At 35.5% G+C, this 20405-nt stretch overlaps 1 protein-coding gene across 1 annotated transcript; it reads left to right on the forward strand.

Moving 5' to 3' along the window:
* The first annotated feature begins 1972 nt into the window (after window positions 1–1972).
* LOC145679470 (uncharacterized) lies at window positions 1973–2950 on the forward strand. Its single transcript, XM_081750049.1, has one exon. It carries the CDS (start codon window positions 1973–1975, stop codon window positions 2948–2950), a length of 978 nt encoding a protein of 325 aa, XP_081606175.1.
* Window positions 2951–20405: the final 17455 nt, after the last annotated feature.

Raw genomic sequence — 20405 nt, forward strand, 5'->3', positions numbered from 1 at the left:
TTTGTAATATGTGTAAGCAACCTAAACATCAAGAAGAAGAGATTGATAACATTTATTGTGAAGCTTGTAATCGATTTTGTTATAACAAAACATGTGAAGATAACCATTCAGTTGTTTGTAAAGAAGTTTATAAGTGTAAAGGCTGTAATAAAATTTTATTAAGATATAAGAAACACAAGTGTGGATATTACTACTGTATCAACTGTAATTGTGTAGCTAAAGAAAACGTTGACAAATGTTACATGCAACACAAACGCCAGAAAGGTTATTGTGATGATGAATGTGTGTGTAATGCTAAAAAAGAATTAACTGTTACAGATTTGTTTATTATGCTATACAAGACTTATGGTATCGAAGATCGTGGTAAGAAAATTGTTAAAGAAAAAAACATGTACGAAACCATGTCTAAGTGGAGGAAACTTCAAAAGATATATGATGCATGGAACAACAACAAGTGAACAGTAGATGACTTTAAGTATATAATTAAGAACTTTCTAAAGTCGAGTATTAAACAAATGAACAGTTGTAATTACACAAAAAAGTATATATGGTTTGATTACGAAGCACAACAAGACACAGGAATTCATAAAGCTAATTATGTAGTTGCTCATGACTTTAAAGGTAGCAAATATTACTTTGAAACAAATGACGATTTTTGTTAGTGGTTAGTTTCAAAAGAACATAGTGGTTACACTTGTATTGCGCATAATGCCAAAGCTTATGATTCGTACTTTGTTCTTCAGTACTGCATTAAGAATGCTTTGAAACCTTACACTATATATAACGGCTCTAAGCTAATGTTACTTGAAATTCCAAAAACAAACATAAAAATTATTGATAGTATTAACTTTGTAGCACAACCATTATCGAGTTTTCCTAAGACATTTGGTCGAAAAGAATCAAAGAAAGGTTATTTTCCACATTTGTTTAATAAGCCTGAAAATCAAAACTATGTTGGGCCAATACCTAACGCAAAATACTATGGGATTAGTACCATGAAAAAAGATCAAAGAGAAGCGTTTCTTAAGTGGCATCAAGAAAGAAGAGAAGAAAATTATGTGTTTGACTTTAAAAAAGAGTTAAGAGAGTATTGTGATTCGGATGTAGATATTTTAAGAAGAGGTTGTTTAGAACTAAGAAATCAGTTTTTAGAAATAGCAAACATTGATCCATTTCAATACTTAACAATTGCAAGTGTGTGTATGGGCATTTATAGATCAAAATACATACAAGAAAACACAATTGGTATTATTAAAGAAGAAAAGAAAGAAAAATACTCTAAACAGTCTATGCATGGTTAAATTCTTTTAAGAACAATAATATTAAACACGCGTTAAACAATGGAGAAGTAACGATATGTGGATCTAAAGTTGATGGTTACGATTATAAAACAAAGACAGTGTATCAATATCACGGTTGTTTCTGGCATGGTTGCAACAAATGTTTTGAGAAGTATACTATCAACAATGTCAATCACGAAACAATGGAAGATCTATATGAGAAAACAAGAAGAAGATCTCAACAAATAAAAGAAGCTGGTTATAATCTTATAGAGATGTAGGAGTGTGATTGGTTAAAAGATAAAAGAGCCAAACAGTTAATTCAAAAAACTAGTCTTATTGAGAAACTAAAGTTCAGAGATGCATTCTTTGGTGGTAGAACCAATGCTTCAAAATTAAAAGTTACTAATAAGAAGATGAAATATATCGATGTGTGCAGCTTGTATCCAACTGTTTTGTTTTATGATCAATTTCCTATTGACCACTCAACAACATTAAAGTCTATCTCTCCTGAAAAATACAAGTGTAAAAAGTACTTTGGTTATATACTTTGTAAAGTTCTTCCGCCAAAACAATTGTATCATCCTGTATTACCAGTTAAAGATAACAATAATAATAAGTTGGTGTTTCCGTTATGCAATCAATGTATGATAAATCAAACTAAGACGTGTACACACAGTGACAAACAAAGAATGATAACAGGTACTTGGACAACTATAGAGTTAGATAAAGCTTTAGAGAAAGGTTATGAGTTAATTGAAATTTACGAGATTCAACATTTTCCCAAAACAAATAACAAACTCTTTAGAGGTTACATTAAAGACTTCATGAAAATCAAATTAGAAACATCACCATGGGAAGATGACTTTCAAACAAAAGATGATTATATTAAAACTATTAAAGACACACTGAATATTGATTTAAATCCTGATCAAATAATGGCAAATCCTGGTAAGAGAGCAGTTGCAAAAATTTGTTTAAATTCGTTATGGGGAAAGTTTGGCCAAAGACAAAACTTAACTCAAACTGAATACATTACAGATGTTAGAAGATGGTACGAGTTACTTTTAGATGACAAATTAGAAATATCTGAATGTTTGTTTATCAGCGACGAGATGGTTCAAGTTTCATATAAATACAAAGACGTATATGTTAACAATTCTTATTCCACTAATATTCACATTGCAACTTTTACAACAGCACATGCGAGGTTAAAACTTTATGACATGTTGGATAAGTTAGGTGAAGATGTAGCGTATTACGATACTGATTCTATTGTTTATATTGTTAATGGTATAGAAGTAAAGACTGGTAGTAACCTTGGTGAGTGGACAGATGAGTTAGGAAAAGATGTTCATATTACTGAGTGGTATTCAACTGGTCCAAAGAGTTATTACTACAAAACAAATAAAAACAAAACTGTGATGAAAATTAAAGGATTTACTCTTAATTATGAGAACTCTTTGAATCTTAATGGTGAAAACATAAAGAAAGTTGTTAACAAAGAACTAGCGAACATAACTCTTAATTATAATCAAATAACAAGAGACAAGAGAACAAAAAATTTAGTTAACAAACCTGTGACTAAAGAGTTTCAAATGGATTACGACAAAAGAGTTGTTTTAAAGGAAAAAGATAATATCATCAATACTTTACCTTATGGTTATTAGGTTTAAGTTTTAGATTTAGGTTTAGTTTTAGTTAGATTTAAGTCCTTTATGGTTATATATCATAAAGGTCATTATGTTCTGTCTTCTTATGTTCTGTGTGGCTTATGTTCTCCAAAGACAGTGGTCCGTACAGACGCGTAAAATTTGAACTTGATCATTGAAAAAGTGGTCTAAAAAAAGTGGTCCGTACAGACGCCTATACTACTTATTCCCTTAGTGGTTTTCTTAAAACACGAGAGAGGGAAGATTTTTTTCCAGTGTCATTCCATCGTTATTACCTCCCGGTCTTACTTATTGTTTATTCGCCGGCGATTATAATGCCGTGATCGACGCCCGTGATTCGCTCACACCATCACCTCCCTGTCATGCCTTAGTTGAGTTGGTGAGAGTTCTTCAGCTCCATGATGCTCTTCTAGCATCTCACTCTAAGCATGCAATGACGTACACCTGTACTACGACACAAAGTTACTTGGGTAGGATTTACGTCGATGCTCGCTTAAGTAAGGCTGTCCTCCCTGTCCATACACGGCCTGTATCGTTCACAAATCATGCAGCTGTCTTAGTTTATTTTAAGCTGCCTTTTTTTCTTCCGGCGGGAAGGGGACGTTCCTTCTGGAAAATCAACAACGAAGTGCTGTTAAGAGAAGACACTGTTGAAGAGTTTACCGAGCGTTTTAAGTACTGGTGTAAAATGCGAACGGAGGTTGCGTGGTGGACTACTTATTGTAAACCCAAATTCCGTAGTTTCTTTCAATGGAGAGGGAAATTGTCTCAACAGCACGATCGTCAGCTATATGAGTTTTATTATAGGGCACTATGTGACCTCTGGGCTGCACAGCCTTCCCTCCTTAATCTGGCTTCTATTAACGATATTAAACTTAGAATGCGTCAAATCGATACTCGAGTATCGTTGCAGGCGTATTTTTCCGACGATCTATATCTTTGTTTTCCGGAAGAGTCGTGTTCCTTGTATCATTTAGATCGCCTGTTTCGACAGCGACGAGCTACATGTATTGAATCGTTAGATTTGGCCAACGGCGATACCATTTCCGACTCTTTAGAGATCTTAGAAGAATTTACGCAACACTTTATAGCCTTCACGAGCGTATCGCATTCGGATTTTCTTTTTGCTCCTGAGTTTCTATCAGCCTTTCCCCAGCGGCTGCCTGCAGACGCTTGTCAGGCTCTAATGCGCCCAATTACGGCTGACGACATCTTGGCGGTTCTCAATAAGTCTAAGGGACGTAGTTCTCCCGGCATAGATGGCTTGAGTGTATCTTTTTACCGTCATTACTGGCCTATTCTTCGTGGTACCCTTGTGACACTTTTTAATTCCTGGTTCTAATGTGCCCTTTCATTCTAATACTGCGGTTGTCGCACTTATACCCAAATCGTCCCAGGCGAAGGTTGTGGCTGATTACCGCCCTATCTCTTTATTGCCAGTTGATTTGAAATTATTTACTAAAGTTCTTACAGCCCGATTACGACCTATCATACAGAAACTTATCAGTCTGTATCAAGCAGTTCTGCACGAATCGAATAACATTCAATTCACCCTCCGTACTCTTCGAGACCTCTTTGCATACTTTCAGTCTCGCGGTGTCCCAGCCGCAGCGTTAGCAGTAGACCTAGAGAAGGCTTATGATAGTGTCGATCACAATTTCTTTCGTCTAACCCTCTACGCTTGGGGTTTTCCCGCAGCTTTCTGACAAGTAATTTCGAATTTATACACCACCGCTAAGTTTCGTCTCCAAATTAATGGACATCTATCTGACCTCATTCCCTTAAAGGGAGGTTTGTGCCAGGGCTGTAGTTTAAGCTCTATTTTGTTTTCTTTAGTTATAGACCCTCTTCTCCATCGTTTGGCACTAGTGTCTCCCCCAGGCTCTACACTTTTTACTTGTCAAAACATCTATTGTTTCGCTGATGATCTGACTATCACAAGGGTGGACGCAGTTACTCTTCAGGGTGTCTTTCCGGTTCTCAAACGATTCTCGCGTTGCTCTAGACTTCAGTTTAATGAAAATAAAACTCAAGTGTTACAATTTCATGGCTTTCAGTTACCCTCTCTTACCCCAGGTACGCAGCCTATACCGCATGTGACATCCTTAACTATTTTAGGCATTCCATTCACGTCCCTTCCCACTCCCCATTATGAAGAAGTTTGGCAACCTCTCCTTAAGCAAATTCGAGGGTTGTTCTTCACCCTCCGCTTTCGCCGACTTCATTTATGGCATCGCATTCAATTTATCAATATCTACGTGGCATCGAAATTGTGGTATAGGGCTCGGGTATTTCCCCTCCCTGAGATTTACGCCAAAAGATTTGAATCTCTGTTCCTTTGGCACATATGGCAGGGTTACTATTTTCGCATCCCCAAAACTGCCATTTATCTCTCACGTTCCCGCGGTGGTCTCGGTTAAGTTCATATCCGTCTCAAATGTCAAACTCTCTTCATGGCAGATTCCTACGTGGGTCTTTCATCCGTTGATTCTATTACGAACCATTGGTTTAGTTGTTTTTGACCGGAGTACGCTCACCCTGTCAATCCCCCTTTTATTCAATTTGCCGATCAGTGTCCGAAATATGTTTTGATCTTTATTCGATATTGGATTTATGCCGGGCTGCCTTTGGTCCCTCAGCAGCACAACGCTCGCTCATTATATTCTGTTCTCTTCACATTGTCCTCTCAGCAGACTCCCTTACGAGTAGTACAACAGTCTCCACATATAGAGTGGCAGCAAGTGTGGGCTAACATTTGGAACTAAATCTTACCTTCCTATATGCAAGTGTTATGGTTTCAAGTAGTCCATCAACTTATCCCAACACGTGCGCGGCTTTATGCGATACAACGAGCATCTGATGCTTTGTGTAATATATGTCGTTCTGAGGACACTTTGGCTCATCGGTTTACAACACGTGAGGGAGCGCCAGTGATATGGAACGCCTTGCAAGTGATGGTGGGTCGTATCACTCGTCGTCCGAGTGCACAGTTTCACATTGATCATCTGCTCCTGCCGGACTTTCATTTTTTTCCCCCACTAAGCATCGTATAGTGCTTTTCCTGCTAGCCAGCACTTTATTATATTTCCAGCGGCATATCACGTTACTGGATGCACGCACTTACTTTGATTTTCTTCAACGTACACGCCGGAAGTGTTATTCTCCGCAGCAGGAAAGGATTTCTTTTAGTAGGTTTTTAGAAGTGGTTTTGTCATGAACTAAAGTTCCTCTCTCGGTTTTTTATTAGTTATTATTATTATTATTATTATTATTATTATTATTATTATTATTATTATTTAAATATGCATTTATTTATTTCTAGTTCTCTGTATTTCTAGTTGTAGACCCAGAATTGGTGATTTTTATATTTATGTCTAGTGCTTTTCTTGTTTAGACTCAGCTAGTTGAGTCCATTTTTATTTTTCAAGAAGGTAATAATAAAACTAGTCTCGGTCACTTGGCTTTCAATTAGAAGTTTACGTGTTCAAACCCTGAAAGGTGTTTTCGTTTTTTCTTTTTTTTAAGTGTGTTCGTATTTTCGTCAGAAGACTGAGAACATTTCTTTAAATAAATCTTTGGCAACTACTTTTCTCTCAAATTCCATTAGAAGGGAACATTATATGAATTGCAAATATAAAATCCACAGCTGAGAACAAAATATTACGTTCAATATTTCATTATTATCTTTTGATTTCTAATGAAAAACTAATTATAAGCATTGACGATTTCAGATGATTCTCCCCGGGTAATAGTCAATATATGAATGAGAGAAAACTGATAAAACATTATTAGTCCACTTTGAGCATGATCGAAGATAACTTATGGTCACGAAGAGGGAAATTTATGTCTACAGAGTCTCAAATTCTCCCACAGGTCATGCCCTGAAATCATCACCGTTTGAAAGGTTTTCTTAACAAATAGAATATTACATTCATTTCTCGTTCTACGTTTTGAAATTTAAAAATCAAAATTTCAAAGTGAATTATAATACGATAAACATAACAATTTATAGAACTAATGAAGTAAATATTCTTGTGTAAGTTATCGATTTCTAATCAGATTAGAACTCGAATATTCGTTTGCAGCGCACTTTAAAGTAAATCCTCTCTCCATATAATTCTTACTGGAAAGTATGTTAACTCCAATTACTTAATCAATATTTTTAATAATATATTTTTATTGTAATACTTGTACTGTTCAATGTCGTGTACACTACATTTCGCAAAGCAAAACCTCGCAAATGTATAGTGGACTAGTGAATATTATCAAATAAGTGATTATTTTGTTTACGTAAATACTGCATCGCCTCATTTGAAACTTCGTACTTTATATAATAATAATAATAATAATAATAATAATAATAATAATAATAATAATAAAATCATAGCCATACCTTTATACAGAATTTCAGGCTTAGTCAATAAATGAATTCAACGTGGTCTCTATTCGAAGTTCTATTTAATCGAATCCGATAGAAATACAGAGAGAAACTTCGAGAACAAGTAAAAGAAAAATGTTACTTTGGTGGGGTTGGAAGTAACTTTTAGGAGTTCTTTACAATTTACAAACAAATGCCTTAGACAGTTTTTTCTTTTCTTTAAGTTAATTTATTCACCGAATGTATCTGAGTAGCTTGTCTCTATTTTCTACTCGGTTATATATGTTTTACAATCATTTCCGCTAATCTTGAATGACAAGAACACGAATACAAAACCATCTAAGAGAATTCAAATTCCAAACTCCCCCACCGGGAATCGAACCGGCAACCCCATACATCTAAGGCACACGTGCTAGCTACTAGACCAGCGGGGAATGCAAGTGAAATGCCTTTTGTAGTATCTGAAGTTTACACCTATTTCGTCCTGCTGTAATAATGTTTACCGTATTCGTTACTTTGAGGAATGATATTTGTTATTCATATAGATTCTATTACATATTCGTTCAAAAATATTATATAAATTATCAGAATTATTCATGATCTTCCATGGAAATTCACTGGTACATGCGCAGTAGAAACAGAAGAATGCAGTTTACTGATATTAGTCAGAATGCAAATTTCTAACAGGCTATCAGAATTCCTTATTGGAAAGTAGTGGTTCCCAACCTGGGGACGCGCAGCTTCCTCCTGAGTAAGCATGAATTGGGAGTAAGGGGGCGAAAGCTACTGGCAGAAATGAATCGTGAAATAAATTATTATTATTATTATTATTATTATTATTATTATTATTATTATTATTATTATTATTATTATTATTATTATTATTATTATTATTATTATTATTATTATTCATACCACTAAATCAATTTCTTCACTGCTTTCTGGTCGCAGCCCAAAACCCAAGCGATCTGAATGAGAGTTTGTTCCACTTTTACTCGACTATAATTTCTCCTCGCAGACTAACAGATAGTTCTCTACAGCCTTTAGAGCTAGGCATTTTGACAACTTGTAGAAATTTGCATTGTGATTCGTATTAGCAATGACACTAAAGTGGATCTTTCTGTTTCTTCTGTGCATCATCAGCATCATTATATCAGAAGTATTCCGCCATTACCAGCGGTCACTTACGGCAGCTAAGAAGCTGCCATGCTCCACAATCTTCTGTTAACCTCTCCATCTTCACATACGATTTTTCTGTTTTGATATCGCCAATAGCCTAATTATGTTTCTAATAGTCTAATTCGTCCCCTCCATCTCTTTCCTGCCAGCATACCCGCTTGCACATCCGTCAAGATACAGTTCCTTCCTAACCAATATTCCAACCAGTTTCTCTTCCTCTTCTTAATAATATTTTTCTCCTTCCATTTCCAACCATCTCATTCGTTTTCCTCTCGACCCAGCTATTTCTCTCCATTCTTCTCTACGCATATATTTCGAAAGCCTCCAATTGTTTCTCATCATTTCTGCGTAATGTTCATGTTTCTGTCCTATAAATACAGTAAAATACAGTACACGAAGTATTTTATGAGTCTTTTCTTTTCAACTCTAAGGCCCCACAAAATAGTATTTTCTTCATACTAAAGGCTTCTTTCGCCATTTCTATCCTTGCTTTCATTTCAAGTTTGCATGTCATATCACTAATAATACTATTCAGACATAAAAAGCTAGTCACCTGTTTTGTTTCCCGCTCCTGCTTTTATATTTGACACCGATCGCTTCGTTTCAATCACTATGGATTTTGTCTTTCTGATATTTATTTTCATTCCATATTCTTCAGAAGCCTCTCTCAAGTTTTCTACATCTTATTAATTTTCTTTTTAGATTCTGCAACAACCATCATATCAAGCCCAAACCGTATACACCTCATCATTCTATCTCCAACCAAAATTCCATCTTCATTATGAAAACTCATTTTTGCTATCGCATCTACATAGCTATTAAATAATGTCGGCGAAATATATAATATCTGTTGAACTCACATTTCAATTACACTGTCTGTCTACTGTGCATGCGCCACTGAATTTCCAATGAAGATCATTAATAATTCTTATAATTTATATAATATTTACGGACGAATACGTAAGAGAACCTATATGAATAACATATATCATTCCTAAAATTAACGAATACGGTAAATATTATTACAGCAGGATGAAACAGGTGTAAACTTCAGATACTACAAAATGCTTTTTACTTGCTTTCCCCGTTGGTCTAGTGGCTAGCACGTGTGCCTAAGGTGAATAGGGTCCCGGGTTCGATTCCCGGTGGGGGAGTTTGGAATTTTAATTCTCTTATATGTTTTTGTATTCGTGTTCCTGTCGTTCAACATTAACGGAAATGATTATAAAACGTATATAACCGAGTAGAAAATAGAGACAAGTTAGTCAGATACATTCGGTGAGTCAGTTAACTTAAAGAAAAGAAACAAAGTGCCTAAGGCATTTGTCTGTAAATTGAAAGGAACTCTTGAAGGTTAGTTCCAGTCACACCAAGGTAACATTTTTTTTTATCTGTTCTCGAAGTTTCTCTCTGTATTTCTATCGGATTCGATTAAATAGAACTTCGAATAGAGACCACGTTGAATTCATTTATTGACTAAGCCTGAAATTCTGATAAAGGTATGGCTATGATTTATAATAATAATAATAATAATAATAATAATAATAATAATAATAATAATAATTATTATTATTATTATTATTATTATTATTATTATTATTATTATTATTATTATTATTTAAAGTACGAAGTTGCAAATGAGGCACGTATTACGTAAACAAAATGACAATTTATTTGATAATATTCACTAGTCCACTATACATTTGCGAGGTTTTGCTTTGGGAAATGTAGTGTATACGACATTGAACAGTAAAAGTATTACAATAAAAATATATTATTAAAAATATTGATTAAGTAATTGGAGTTAAACATACTTTCCAGTAAGAATTATATGGAGAGAGGATTTACTTTAAAGTGCGATGCAAACGAACATTCGAGTTTTAATCTGATTAGACATCGATAACTTACACAAGAATATTTACTTCATTAGTTCTATAAATTGTTATGTTTATCGTATTATAATTTACTTTAAAATTCTGATTTTTCCATTTCAAAACGTGGAACGAGAAATAAATGTAATATTCTATTTGTTAAGAAAACCTTTCAAACAGTGATGATTTCAGGGTATGACCTGTGGGAGAATTTGAGACTCTGTCGACATAAATTTCCCCCTTCTTGACCATAAGTTATCTTCGATCATGCTCAAAGTGGACTAGTAATGTTTTATAAGTTTTCTCTCATTCATATATTGACAATTACCCGGGGAGAATCTTCTGAAATCGTCAATGCTTATAATTAGTTTTTCATTACAAATCAAGGGATAATAATGAAATATTGAACATAATATTTTGTTCTCAGCTGTGGATTTTAGATTTGCAATTCATATAATGTTCCCTTCTAACGGAATTTGAGAGAAAAGTAGTTGCCAAAGATTTATTTAAAGAAATATTCTCAGTCCTCGGAAGACAATAGTAACACACTTTAAGAAAAAGAAAAAACGAAAACACCCTTCAGGGTTTGAACACATAAACTTCTAATTGAAAGACAAGTGACCCAAACCGCTCGACCCGTTTGTATATCTCCAATGCACCTCTTTTGACTTTTGGGTAAAGTAGTTTCCTGCTTCACACTTCTTTTTGTTTATGTCGATACGACTATAAGTTTGTGGTGAATATTTGGCAGTTACAGGTCTTGCAATTCATAAAAGTCTTTTCGTATAAATTATGTTCAATTTTACGTCCTAATAATTATATAGAACAGGTTGAATCTGTGAAATGATTGGGGTCGGAGTGATCGTAAATGTTTTCATAGTTAGGAGCCTAGATATGCAAACCCGCTTAACGTGGGGATTTACTTTTGAGAAATTTGGTACTCAAAAGCTATGGATTTAACATTAATATCGTTCATTTTCGGTTATTTTTACATGTTCCTGGCTCTCCCATAATAGAACTAGAGGTGATACGGGTTTCGATTCTCGTCAGGAGTCGTGTGGTTCGGGTTTCACGTTAAGTCGTAGATGCACGTCTTGTATAGAGTAGAAGCTGAAAGACACCGTGAACTCTATATCACCTCACCTCGTGAGATATTCTACGTTTGCATAATTTCTAAACCACTTTTCTTTCTTTGAATCTCCTCCTTTCTCTTAGGACACGCGTAGGTTCAAACCGAAACATTCTTCACGGTTGGAGGGCGCAAAGCTACTGTACCATACGCGTACAACCCTTATGTTACTGCGGTAGTGAGTTGCGCAGTTTGAGTAGCACGCACGAATAAACCACGCTTACATGTATTATATATAATTAATAAAATCTCATATTAGGACTTACTCTGCACCTCAAACTTTTAACATATGCGACTTTTTAAATTCTGTTCTTCTTCTTCTGCTTTATATTATTATTATTATTATTATTATTATTATTATTATTATTATTATTATTATTATTATTATTATTATTATTATTATTGCAATATGAAGCTATTATCTCGGCGAACTTGGGTAATACACATCATTCAGCAACCGATAGTTTTAGAAATTATTAGCTTAATCGGTAGAGCGCTGAGCTATGGATTCAAGGGTCGCGAGTTCGAAACTAGTCTAAGTCAAAAGTTTTTTTCCTGAAATAATTCTTGAAATGGAAATGTTTCTCTCTTCACCTTTATCTCGTCATTCTGAATAGAGATTTTTGAATGTGAAAGAAAAAGTATACGAGAAAAGAAAGGTAAATTACATGATACCTTTCGCAATTTTTAACTAAATTTTCATCTATCTAGGACGTTTCTAAAAAGTTCAGACTTCTAGAGCTCCTTTTCGCTCTCTTATATGTCCTTTAACTAATTTCTACAGTTACTTAGTGAATCACATATACATATATTACAGATGTCGTATCTCTTTTTCTTCTCTCTACATCATGTCTGGAGATGAATGTTTTGACAATAGGTTACAAACACGATTTTAAAAATAATACGATCTTCGATATCAGTGATAATATTGTGGTGTGTAACTTAACATGTAAAAGAATAAATAGAAAAACTGACAATACGAATCTTTTCGTGCACTGATGCTTCAAATCTGTGTCTTTTCTCCCTTCACCTATGTTAATTCCCTAGTCAAAATAAAAACTCTTCAAAAATAATCACAATTTCTTATGGAACCATCCCTTCCTTGCAGTACTGCGCCATCACATACCCGTCACAGCGATGTAAAGGCACTCGAGGAGGATACAATTTCAATATAACTTTCCATAGGTCGTGATCGTATTACTCTTTAAAGGCCAACGAGAGGAGGAAGGTTCAAACTAAAAGTACCGTTATATGAGACGTTGGAGGCCAACTGCCGAAGTCAGTAATGAGACGTTGTAAGATATTGAAACTTCTATCAGAATCGGTATAGTAAAAGCGGACAAAATCGGTTCCTTGTGCTGCCATCTTTTGGCCAATGGACTATTCTTTAAACTCTGAGATACGCAACTTTGTGATCCAACACGATATGGATTAAAGTTCACGGTGAAAGTTTCAAGGCATAGTTGCACTGAATTGTATTTGGTATTTGATATTTTATTTTTTAAATAATTTCTTACAGATACTTGGAAATAAATGGTTTTATTCCCGGGAAAACACATACATGAAAACATAAGCATTTATACATTTTCATTTTACAAAGCATCTTAATGCTTTAACTTTTGTAATCGTTGCCTTCCAGTTTTACAATATTACTTATACAATTTCGTAGTTATATAAATGACTTCATGTTAATGATACACGTATACAAATCAATCTCGTCCAATTCAATGTACTCTCTATAACATCCAAGGTTGGAAATACTGCTAATTTATTCTCAGTCAAATATTCGTTACCTATTTTTGAAAGTAGAACATATGAAGCTGTTAACTTTCTTTTCTTTTTTCTCTTTTTATCACTCCCTGTTAATAAATAAAAGAGTTTATGAGATTTATGTGACAAGAGTTTATTCTGAATCTACGAAGTACAACTTGTCTGAGGGTTGCTTACAATTTGTCATTGAAGATGGTTCTGGTAATCTACCTGTGGTACTTTTAAAAAATTCTGTTTTATGTTAATAGTTACGGAAATTTTCGGAATTCATTGTAGAGAGTTTGCCTTGAATTGGTGAATTAGTATTTTCCATGAGGGCTGATCAAAGTATGTCAGTAAGAATCGAATATAGATAATGCAACAGTAGGACTTGTTTGTCCTTTTTCGCTGTTTGTTGTTAATTAAAGAAAATTACTAAAACAACAAACATAGTTTTGTTTATATTCGTCAATCGGTACCATGATCCGATTTTAAAAATTCAAATGGAAGAAATATGGGCTGTTTATGGATAAATTGTTACATTAATCCCGGTTCTTTGAAACTCCAAAATTATGAGTTACTTATGGGCTAATTAGTCGCTGTAATACCAATTTTTGGGCTCCTTACGTTTATTAGCAAATCGAAATCAAAATTGACGAGTCTAGCTTGACATCAAGCTAGAATCCCGCATACGGTTACGATTACATTGGTCCGATTGGAAAGATTCAAACGCCAAAAGTATTGGCTATTTCTAGGCTAATTAGTTGCTCTAATCAAACTTTTGGGCCCCTAGGGACTAGCTATCGGAATTAAATCGGAATTAAAATCTGGAGCCTAGCTTAACATCAAGTTAGAATCCCCCAAACTGAAACAATGTTCTGATCGAAAAAACTCAAACGCCCGAACTAGTGGCTATTAATGGACTACTTAGTTGCTCTAATCCCAAATTTTTATCCTACTTTTTGGCAGTTACTTAGAATAAAATTGGGTGTGTCTAGCTTGACATCTTCGGAACCCCCATACGGTTACGGGTAGTATGGTCCGATTCTAGAAAATAAAATGTAAGAAATATGGGCTGTTTATTGGATACATTGTTACATTTATCCCGATTCTTTGCACCTAATGTTTATTGGGAAATCGGAATCAAAATGGGCGAGTTAGATTGACATCAAGCTAGAGCCTCCCATACGGTTACCGTTACAATGGTTGGATTGAAAAAATTCAAATGCAAGAATTATGTGCTATTTATGGGATAATTAGTTGCGGTAATCCCTATTTGTGCTTCTATTGTTTATTGCGAAATCGGAATCAAAATGGGCGAGTCCAGCTTGACATCAAGCTAGACCCCCATGTGGTTACGGTTAGAATGGTCCGATCGAAGAAAATCAGACGCCAGAAGCATGATCTTTTTATGAGCTAATTAGTCACTGGAATTCCAATTTATGGGCTCCGATTGTTTAGCGAAATATCGGAATAAAAACTGACGAGTCTAGCTTGACATCAACCTAGAACCACAAATTCGATTACAATTGTCCGATCGAAAAACTTCAAACCTCAGAATTATGGACTATTTAGGGGCTTATTAGACGCTCTAATCCCAATGTTTCGGCTCCTTGAGTTTAGTAGCAAATCGGAATCAAAATGCGCAATTCTAGCTTGACATCAAGTCAGAACCCCTCATACGGTTACGGGAAAAATGGTTGGATTGAAAAAATTCAAATGCAATATTATGGGCTATTTATGGGATAATTAGTTGTGTTAATCCCTATTTGTGCTTTTATTGTTTATTGCGAAATCGGAATCAAAATGGGCGAGTCCAGCTTGACATCAAGCTATACCCCCATGTGGTTACGGTTAGAATGGTCCGATCGAAAAAAATCAGACGCCAGAAGAGTGATCTTTTTATGAGCTAATTAGTCACTGGAATCCCAATGTATGAGATTCTACTGTTTAGCGGGGAATCGGAATCAAAATAGAAGATTCTAGCTTGATATCAAGCTAGAACCCCATTAGGTTACAATGGTCCGACCGAAAAAGTTCGAACGCCAGAATTATATTCTAGTTATGGGCTAGTTAGGTGTTCTAATTCCAATTTATGGGTTTCTACTGTTTAGCGATTAATAAGAATCAAAATGAGCGAGTCTAGTTTGACATAAGCTGGAACCCTATAAGATTACGGTTAGAATGGTCCGATTGAAAAAATTCAAACACCATTATTATGGGCTATGTATCGGATGATTACTTGCTCTAATCAGAATTTTTGGGCTACTACTGTTTATTGGGAAATCGGAACCAAAAGGCACGTGTCTAGCTTGACATTAAGGTAGAACACCCATAAAGTTATGGTTACAATGGTCCGATCGGAAAACTTCAAACGCCAGAATTATGGGCTATTTGTGGGCTAATTACTTGCTCTAATCCCAATTAGTTTTCCCTACTGTTTGGCGAGAAATCGGAATCTAAATGGGTGAGTCTAGCTTGCCATCGAGCTAGAACTTCACATACGGTTACAATGGTCCGATCGAAAAAAAATCAAACACAAGAATTATTTGCTATTTAAATGCTAATTAGTTGCTCTAATCACAAGTTTTAGCCTCCTATTGTTTAGCGGAAAATCGGAATCAAAAGGGGCGAGTGTAGCTTGACAGAAAGCTAGAACCTCCCATATGGTTACAATGGCCTGATCGAAAAAAATCAAACGCCGGAATTATGGCCTGTTTATGGGCTAATTAATTCCTCAAATCCCAATTATTGGGCCGCTACTCTTTAGCGGGAAATCGGATTCAAAATGGGCAAGTCTAGCTTGTGTTCAAGCCAAAAGACGCATACTGTTACAATGGTGCGATCCTAAAAATTTCAAAGCGAGCATTGTGGGCTATTTGTCTGCTAATTAGTTACTGTAAACCTGATTTTTGGGCTCCTTCCTTTCAACGGGAAATCGAAATCAAAGTTGGTGTGTCTAGGTTTCCATCAAGCTAGAACCCCCTTAAAGGTAGAAATCTCGAATCGATAAAAATCAAACGACAGAAATATGGGGTGTTTATGGGCTAATTGATTCTCAAATTCCAAGTTTGGTGCTGCTACTATTTATCACGAATTCCATGTCAAATTGTGGGATTTGGCTTAACTTCAAGCCATAAACGTAGGGCTATAATACTCTCATTAAAGTATTCAAATGTTTGAATTATGGGTTATTCGTGTGCTAATTATGGTTAATTTATGGTTAAGTCTAGCTCTATAGTCGAGTTTTGTTCTTCTGTAGTTAGCAACAAATATCATGCAAGATTGTATTGATTTCTAGATAACGTGGTATGATAATTCCAAAGTTGCAGCGAAAAAACATCTACGTTTATTAAATTCAAATTGATTTATTTGCACTCTCCGCAAATGTAAATATATATATCTCTACTAGTAAATCTATGAATTCTCTTATCGTGTGTTAATGTTCATTATGTTTCGAAGTAAGTAGTGTATATATAGAACTCATATAGTGAAATATCATATTATTTTTTTTAAATATTTTTGTGCAAAGGGAATGCCTCTTCGCCGTTGCTGGGGGTCGCAGTGGAACAGCTGTAGAATGTTTACCTCTTGTGCGTATGATCCCTTGTTCGATCCCAGGGCCTTTGTGATTGACAAACACCGTGTTCATGTTTTTCATCGGGATCTCTCATTTCCTCCCACTTTATTCGCTCCACCATTTCATTCATTTCTTATTATCACTGTCTGCCTTAACTTATAGATCACTCAACACAAAAATTAGGAGGCATTACATTTGAAATGAGTCTCGTAAAATAACTTAAACTATGCGTAACAATGAACAAATAATAATCAGAAATAATATCTTTGAAATGGTCTTGTGTTTCTTCTGCACCACGCCTAAAGAGAATGGCAATGCTCAGTTTACTTTTCCACTTGTAATTAGTTTAATAAAAAAATTACCAACACTCTACTCTTTGATAACCACTCCTAATCCTGTACCTGTGATTACATGTATATTTCTTGGAAAAGTAAAGCCTCCACAAATGTAAAAAATGGATGAACGGGGAGAAAATGAAATATCTAGTTTAACGATCCATGATTTTTAACTGAGGCTAAGGGAGACGGTGATAATAAGAAATATATAAAATGGTGGAATGATGTGATAGTGAAGTGGAAACGTAAAGGGACACATATAGCACAAAAGCGTGCATTTTAACCTTCTCTGTCGACTGGCAGAGACCGCCGACAGTTAAAGAGGGTCGTACGTGTAAGAGGCAGACATCTATCGAAACCATCACACAGGAATTCCAAACTGCATCAGGATTCACTCTAAGCACTACGACAGTTAAGCGTGAGGTTATAAAACTTGGATTTCATGGAGCGGCTGCTCATAAGCCACACACCACGCAGGTAAATGCCAAACGACGCCTTGCTTGCTGTGTGAAGCGTAAACATTGGACGTTTGAACAGTGGAAAAACGTTGTGCGGAGTGATGAATTACTGTACACAATGTGCCGATCTGAAGGTAAGGAGTAGGTATGGGGAATGTCCAGTGAACGTAATTTGTCAGCGTGTGTACTGCCAACAGTAAAATTTGGAGGTGGGGGTATTATGGTGTTCTGTAGTTTTTCTTGGAGGGGGCTTGCACCCTATGTTGTTTCGCGTGGCACAATCACAGCGCAGGCCTACGTCGAAGTTCTAAGCACCTTCTTGTGTCCCACTGTTGAATAGCAATTTGAGGATGACGATTGCATCTTTTAACAAGATCAAGCACCTGCTCATACCGCACGGTCTGTAGCGGAGTGGCTACACGACCATAATATCCCTGTAATGGGCTGGCCAGCACAGAGTCCTCACTTGAATCCTATAGAACACCTTCGGGATGTTTTGTAACGACGAATTTGTGCCAGGCATCACAGACTTACATCGATACATCTCCTCAATGCAACACTCCGTGAGGAACGGGATGTCATTTCCGAAGAAACCTTCCAGCACCTGATTGAAAATATGCCTGCGAGAGTGGAAGCTGTCATTAAACCATATTGAATTTCAGCAGTACCGATGGAGGGCGCCACGAACTTGTAAGTCATTTTCAGCTAGGTGTCTGGATATTTTTGATCACATAATTTATATATATTTTATTTCGCGGGGAATGCAAATAAAACAATTTTCAGTTAATAGACATCGACGTTATCTTGCTGCAACTTTGAAATTATCATCCCACGTTATCTTGAAATCAATTCCAATCTTGCATGAGATTTCTTGCTAACGATTGAAGAACCAGAATCGACATTAGAGCAACTAATTAGCACAAAATAACCCACAATTCCAATATATTAATTATTTGATCGGAGTATTATAGCACTACAGTTGTAGCAATTAGTTAAGGCAAATATCCACAATTTGACGCAGAAATCGTACTAAACGTTAGCAGACCCAAACTGAGAATTAGAGCACCAGTTAGCCCATAAAATAACCATAATTCTGGTGTTTGAGTTTTTCCGATCGGAGTATTGTTACCGCATGGGGGTTCAAGCTTGATGTGAAGCTAGACTCGCCCATTTTGATTCAGATTTCGCAATAAACCATACAAGGAAAAATCGGGATCAGTGCAACTAATTAACCTACAAATAATCCATAGTTCTGGCGATTGAAAATTTTCAATCGGATCATTCCAACCGTAATCGAATGGGGTATTTTAGCTTGATGTCAAACTGGACACGCCCATTTCGATTTCGATTTCCCGCTAAAAGGTAGGAGCCCAAAACTTGGGATCAGGGCAAAAAATTAGCCCATAATTCTTCCGTTTGAATTTTTTGATCGGATTATTGTGACCGTATTGGAGTTTTAGCTTCATGTCATGCTAGACTCTCCCATTTTGATTCCGATTTCCGGTTAAACGTTAGGAGCCCAAGAATTAGGATTAGAGCAACTAACTAGCCCATAAATAGCCCATTATTTTGTTATATGTTCCTGTTGTTTTAGTTTTGGTTGTTGGTCTAACTTAACATGCGTAACATTCTCAGTAACTCAATTTCTGTCGTTAGGTCCTCGCTATCAACGATGAATATAATTGCATCAGGAAAATATAAGAAACGTGTTTGTTGTTTATTTGTCATTAACAGAAAGACACGATAAAATAATATTCATTATAATGCATTTTCCTTATGAAAAGGAAGGTTTTTACTAAGGTGTGGAGGAGAATGCTGATACGCAATATTTCTTTCTTGGATATAAAATCACGTGCCTGTTTCAAACAACATATTTTTTCCCTTTTTCAAAGGAATACACCATTACTATGAAATCGTGCGTGAAATATCATGCAACATACTATTACGAAACACGTTGTTTGAGAATAAACGTACGGCAATTCAAGAGAGCGTAGGCGAGGTTACTGCTTTCGAGTTGATTTACACTTGTATGTGTATCCCATCGTCCGTCTGTTCCACGATAATTTCGATAAAATATTCGTTTTTGGTTTACGTTGTTATATCTCCTTCTTGCATTCCCAGCAATTTTCAAATTGTATTTGTTGAGATCCATAAAATATAAGGGAGGTAAAATTCACATATTGTTGCAAGTGTACTTATATATATTTCCATTAGTACAAAATAATGTATAATTAATTTATAACATTGGAAATACATCCAGAATGTAAAATTGAAATCTACTAAGAACGAAATTCAAAGTAATTCCGTTAATTCCAAACTTTCGAATTTTTCTAAAGTTCCTTACAAATTGCAGTAAGAACATTTTCTATAATTAGTAAGCAATTTGCAACCCCGAGTAATGTCCAACTTTGGTAGTTAGTGAAACAAACATGTCCAAATACTTTTGACATAATTTATGGGAGTATATTTTTACTCACAGTTCAAGGGGACATGATTTTCTATGTCTGAAGGCAGGAAGGTCTCACAGATCTTGTTCCGGGGACTCTTATATGTTACGCAAGCTACTTTCTCATCGACTCTTAGTGAAGTAAGTCTGCGAATCACTGTGTAAATATTGACCAATGACAGCGCTTCTATTAATGGGTACTCCTATATCCTTTGTCTTCAAACATACTTCTTTTGTTGAAGCTGCTTGGGCAAAAAAAAAAAAAAAAAAAAAAAACTTGATCAACATCAATGTCCTAGACTTTTCGAAAATATTTTCTTTCTTACT

Source organism: Thermobia domestica, chromosome 2, assembly GCF_964235325.1.
Source record: "Thermobia domestica chromosome 2, izTheDome1.hap1.1, whole genome shotgun sequence".
Taxonomy (NCBI): Eukaryota; Metazoa; Arthropoda; class Insecta; order Zygentoma; family Lepismatidae; genus Thermobia; species Thermobia domestica.

Coding starts and splice junctions, on each gene's coding strand:
- LOC145679470 (XM_081750049.1), top strand. CDS start 1,973: ATGATAACAGGTACTTGGACAACTATAGAGTTAGATAAAGCTTTAGAG.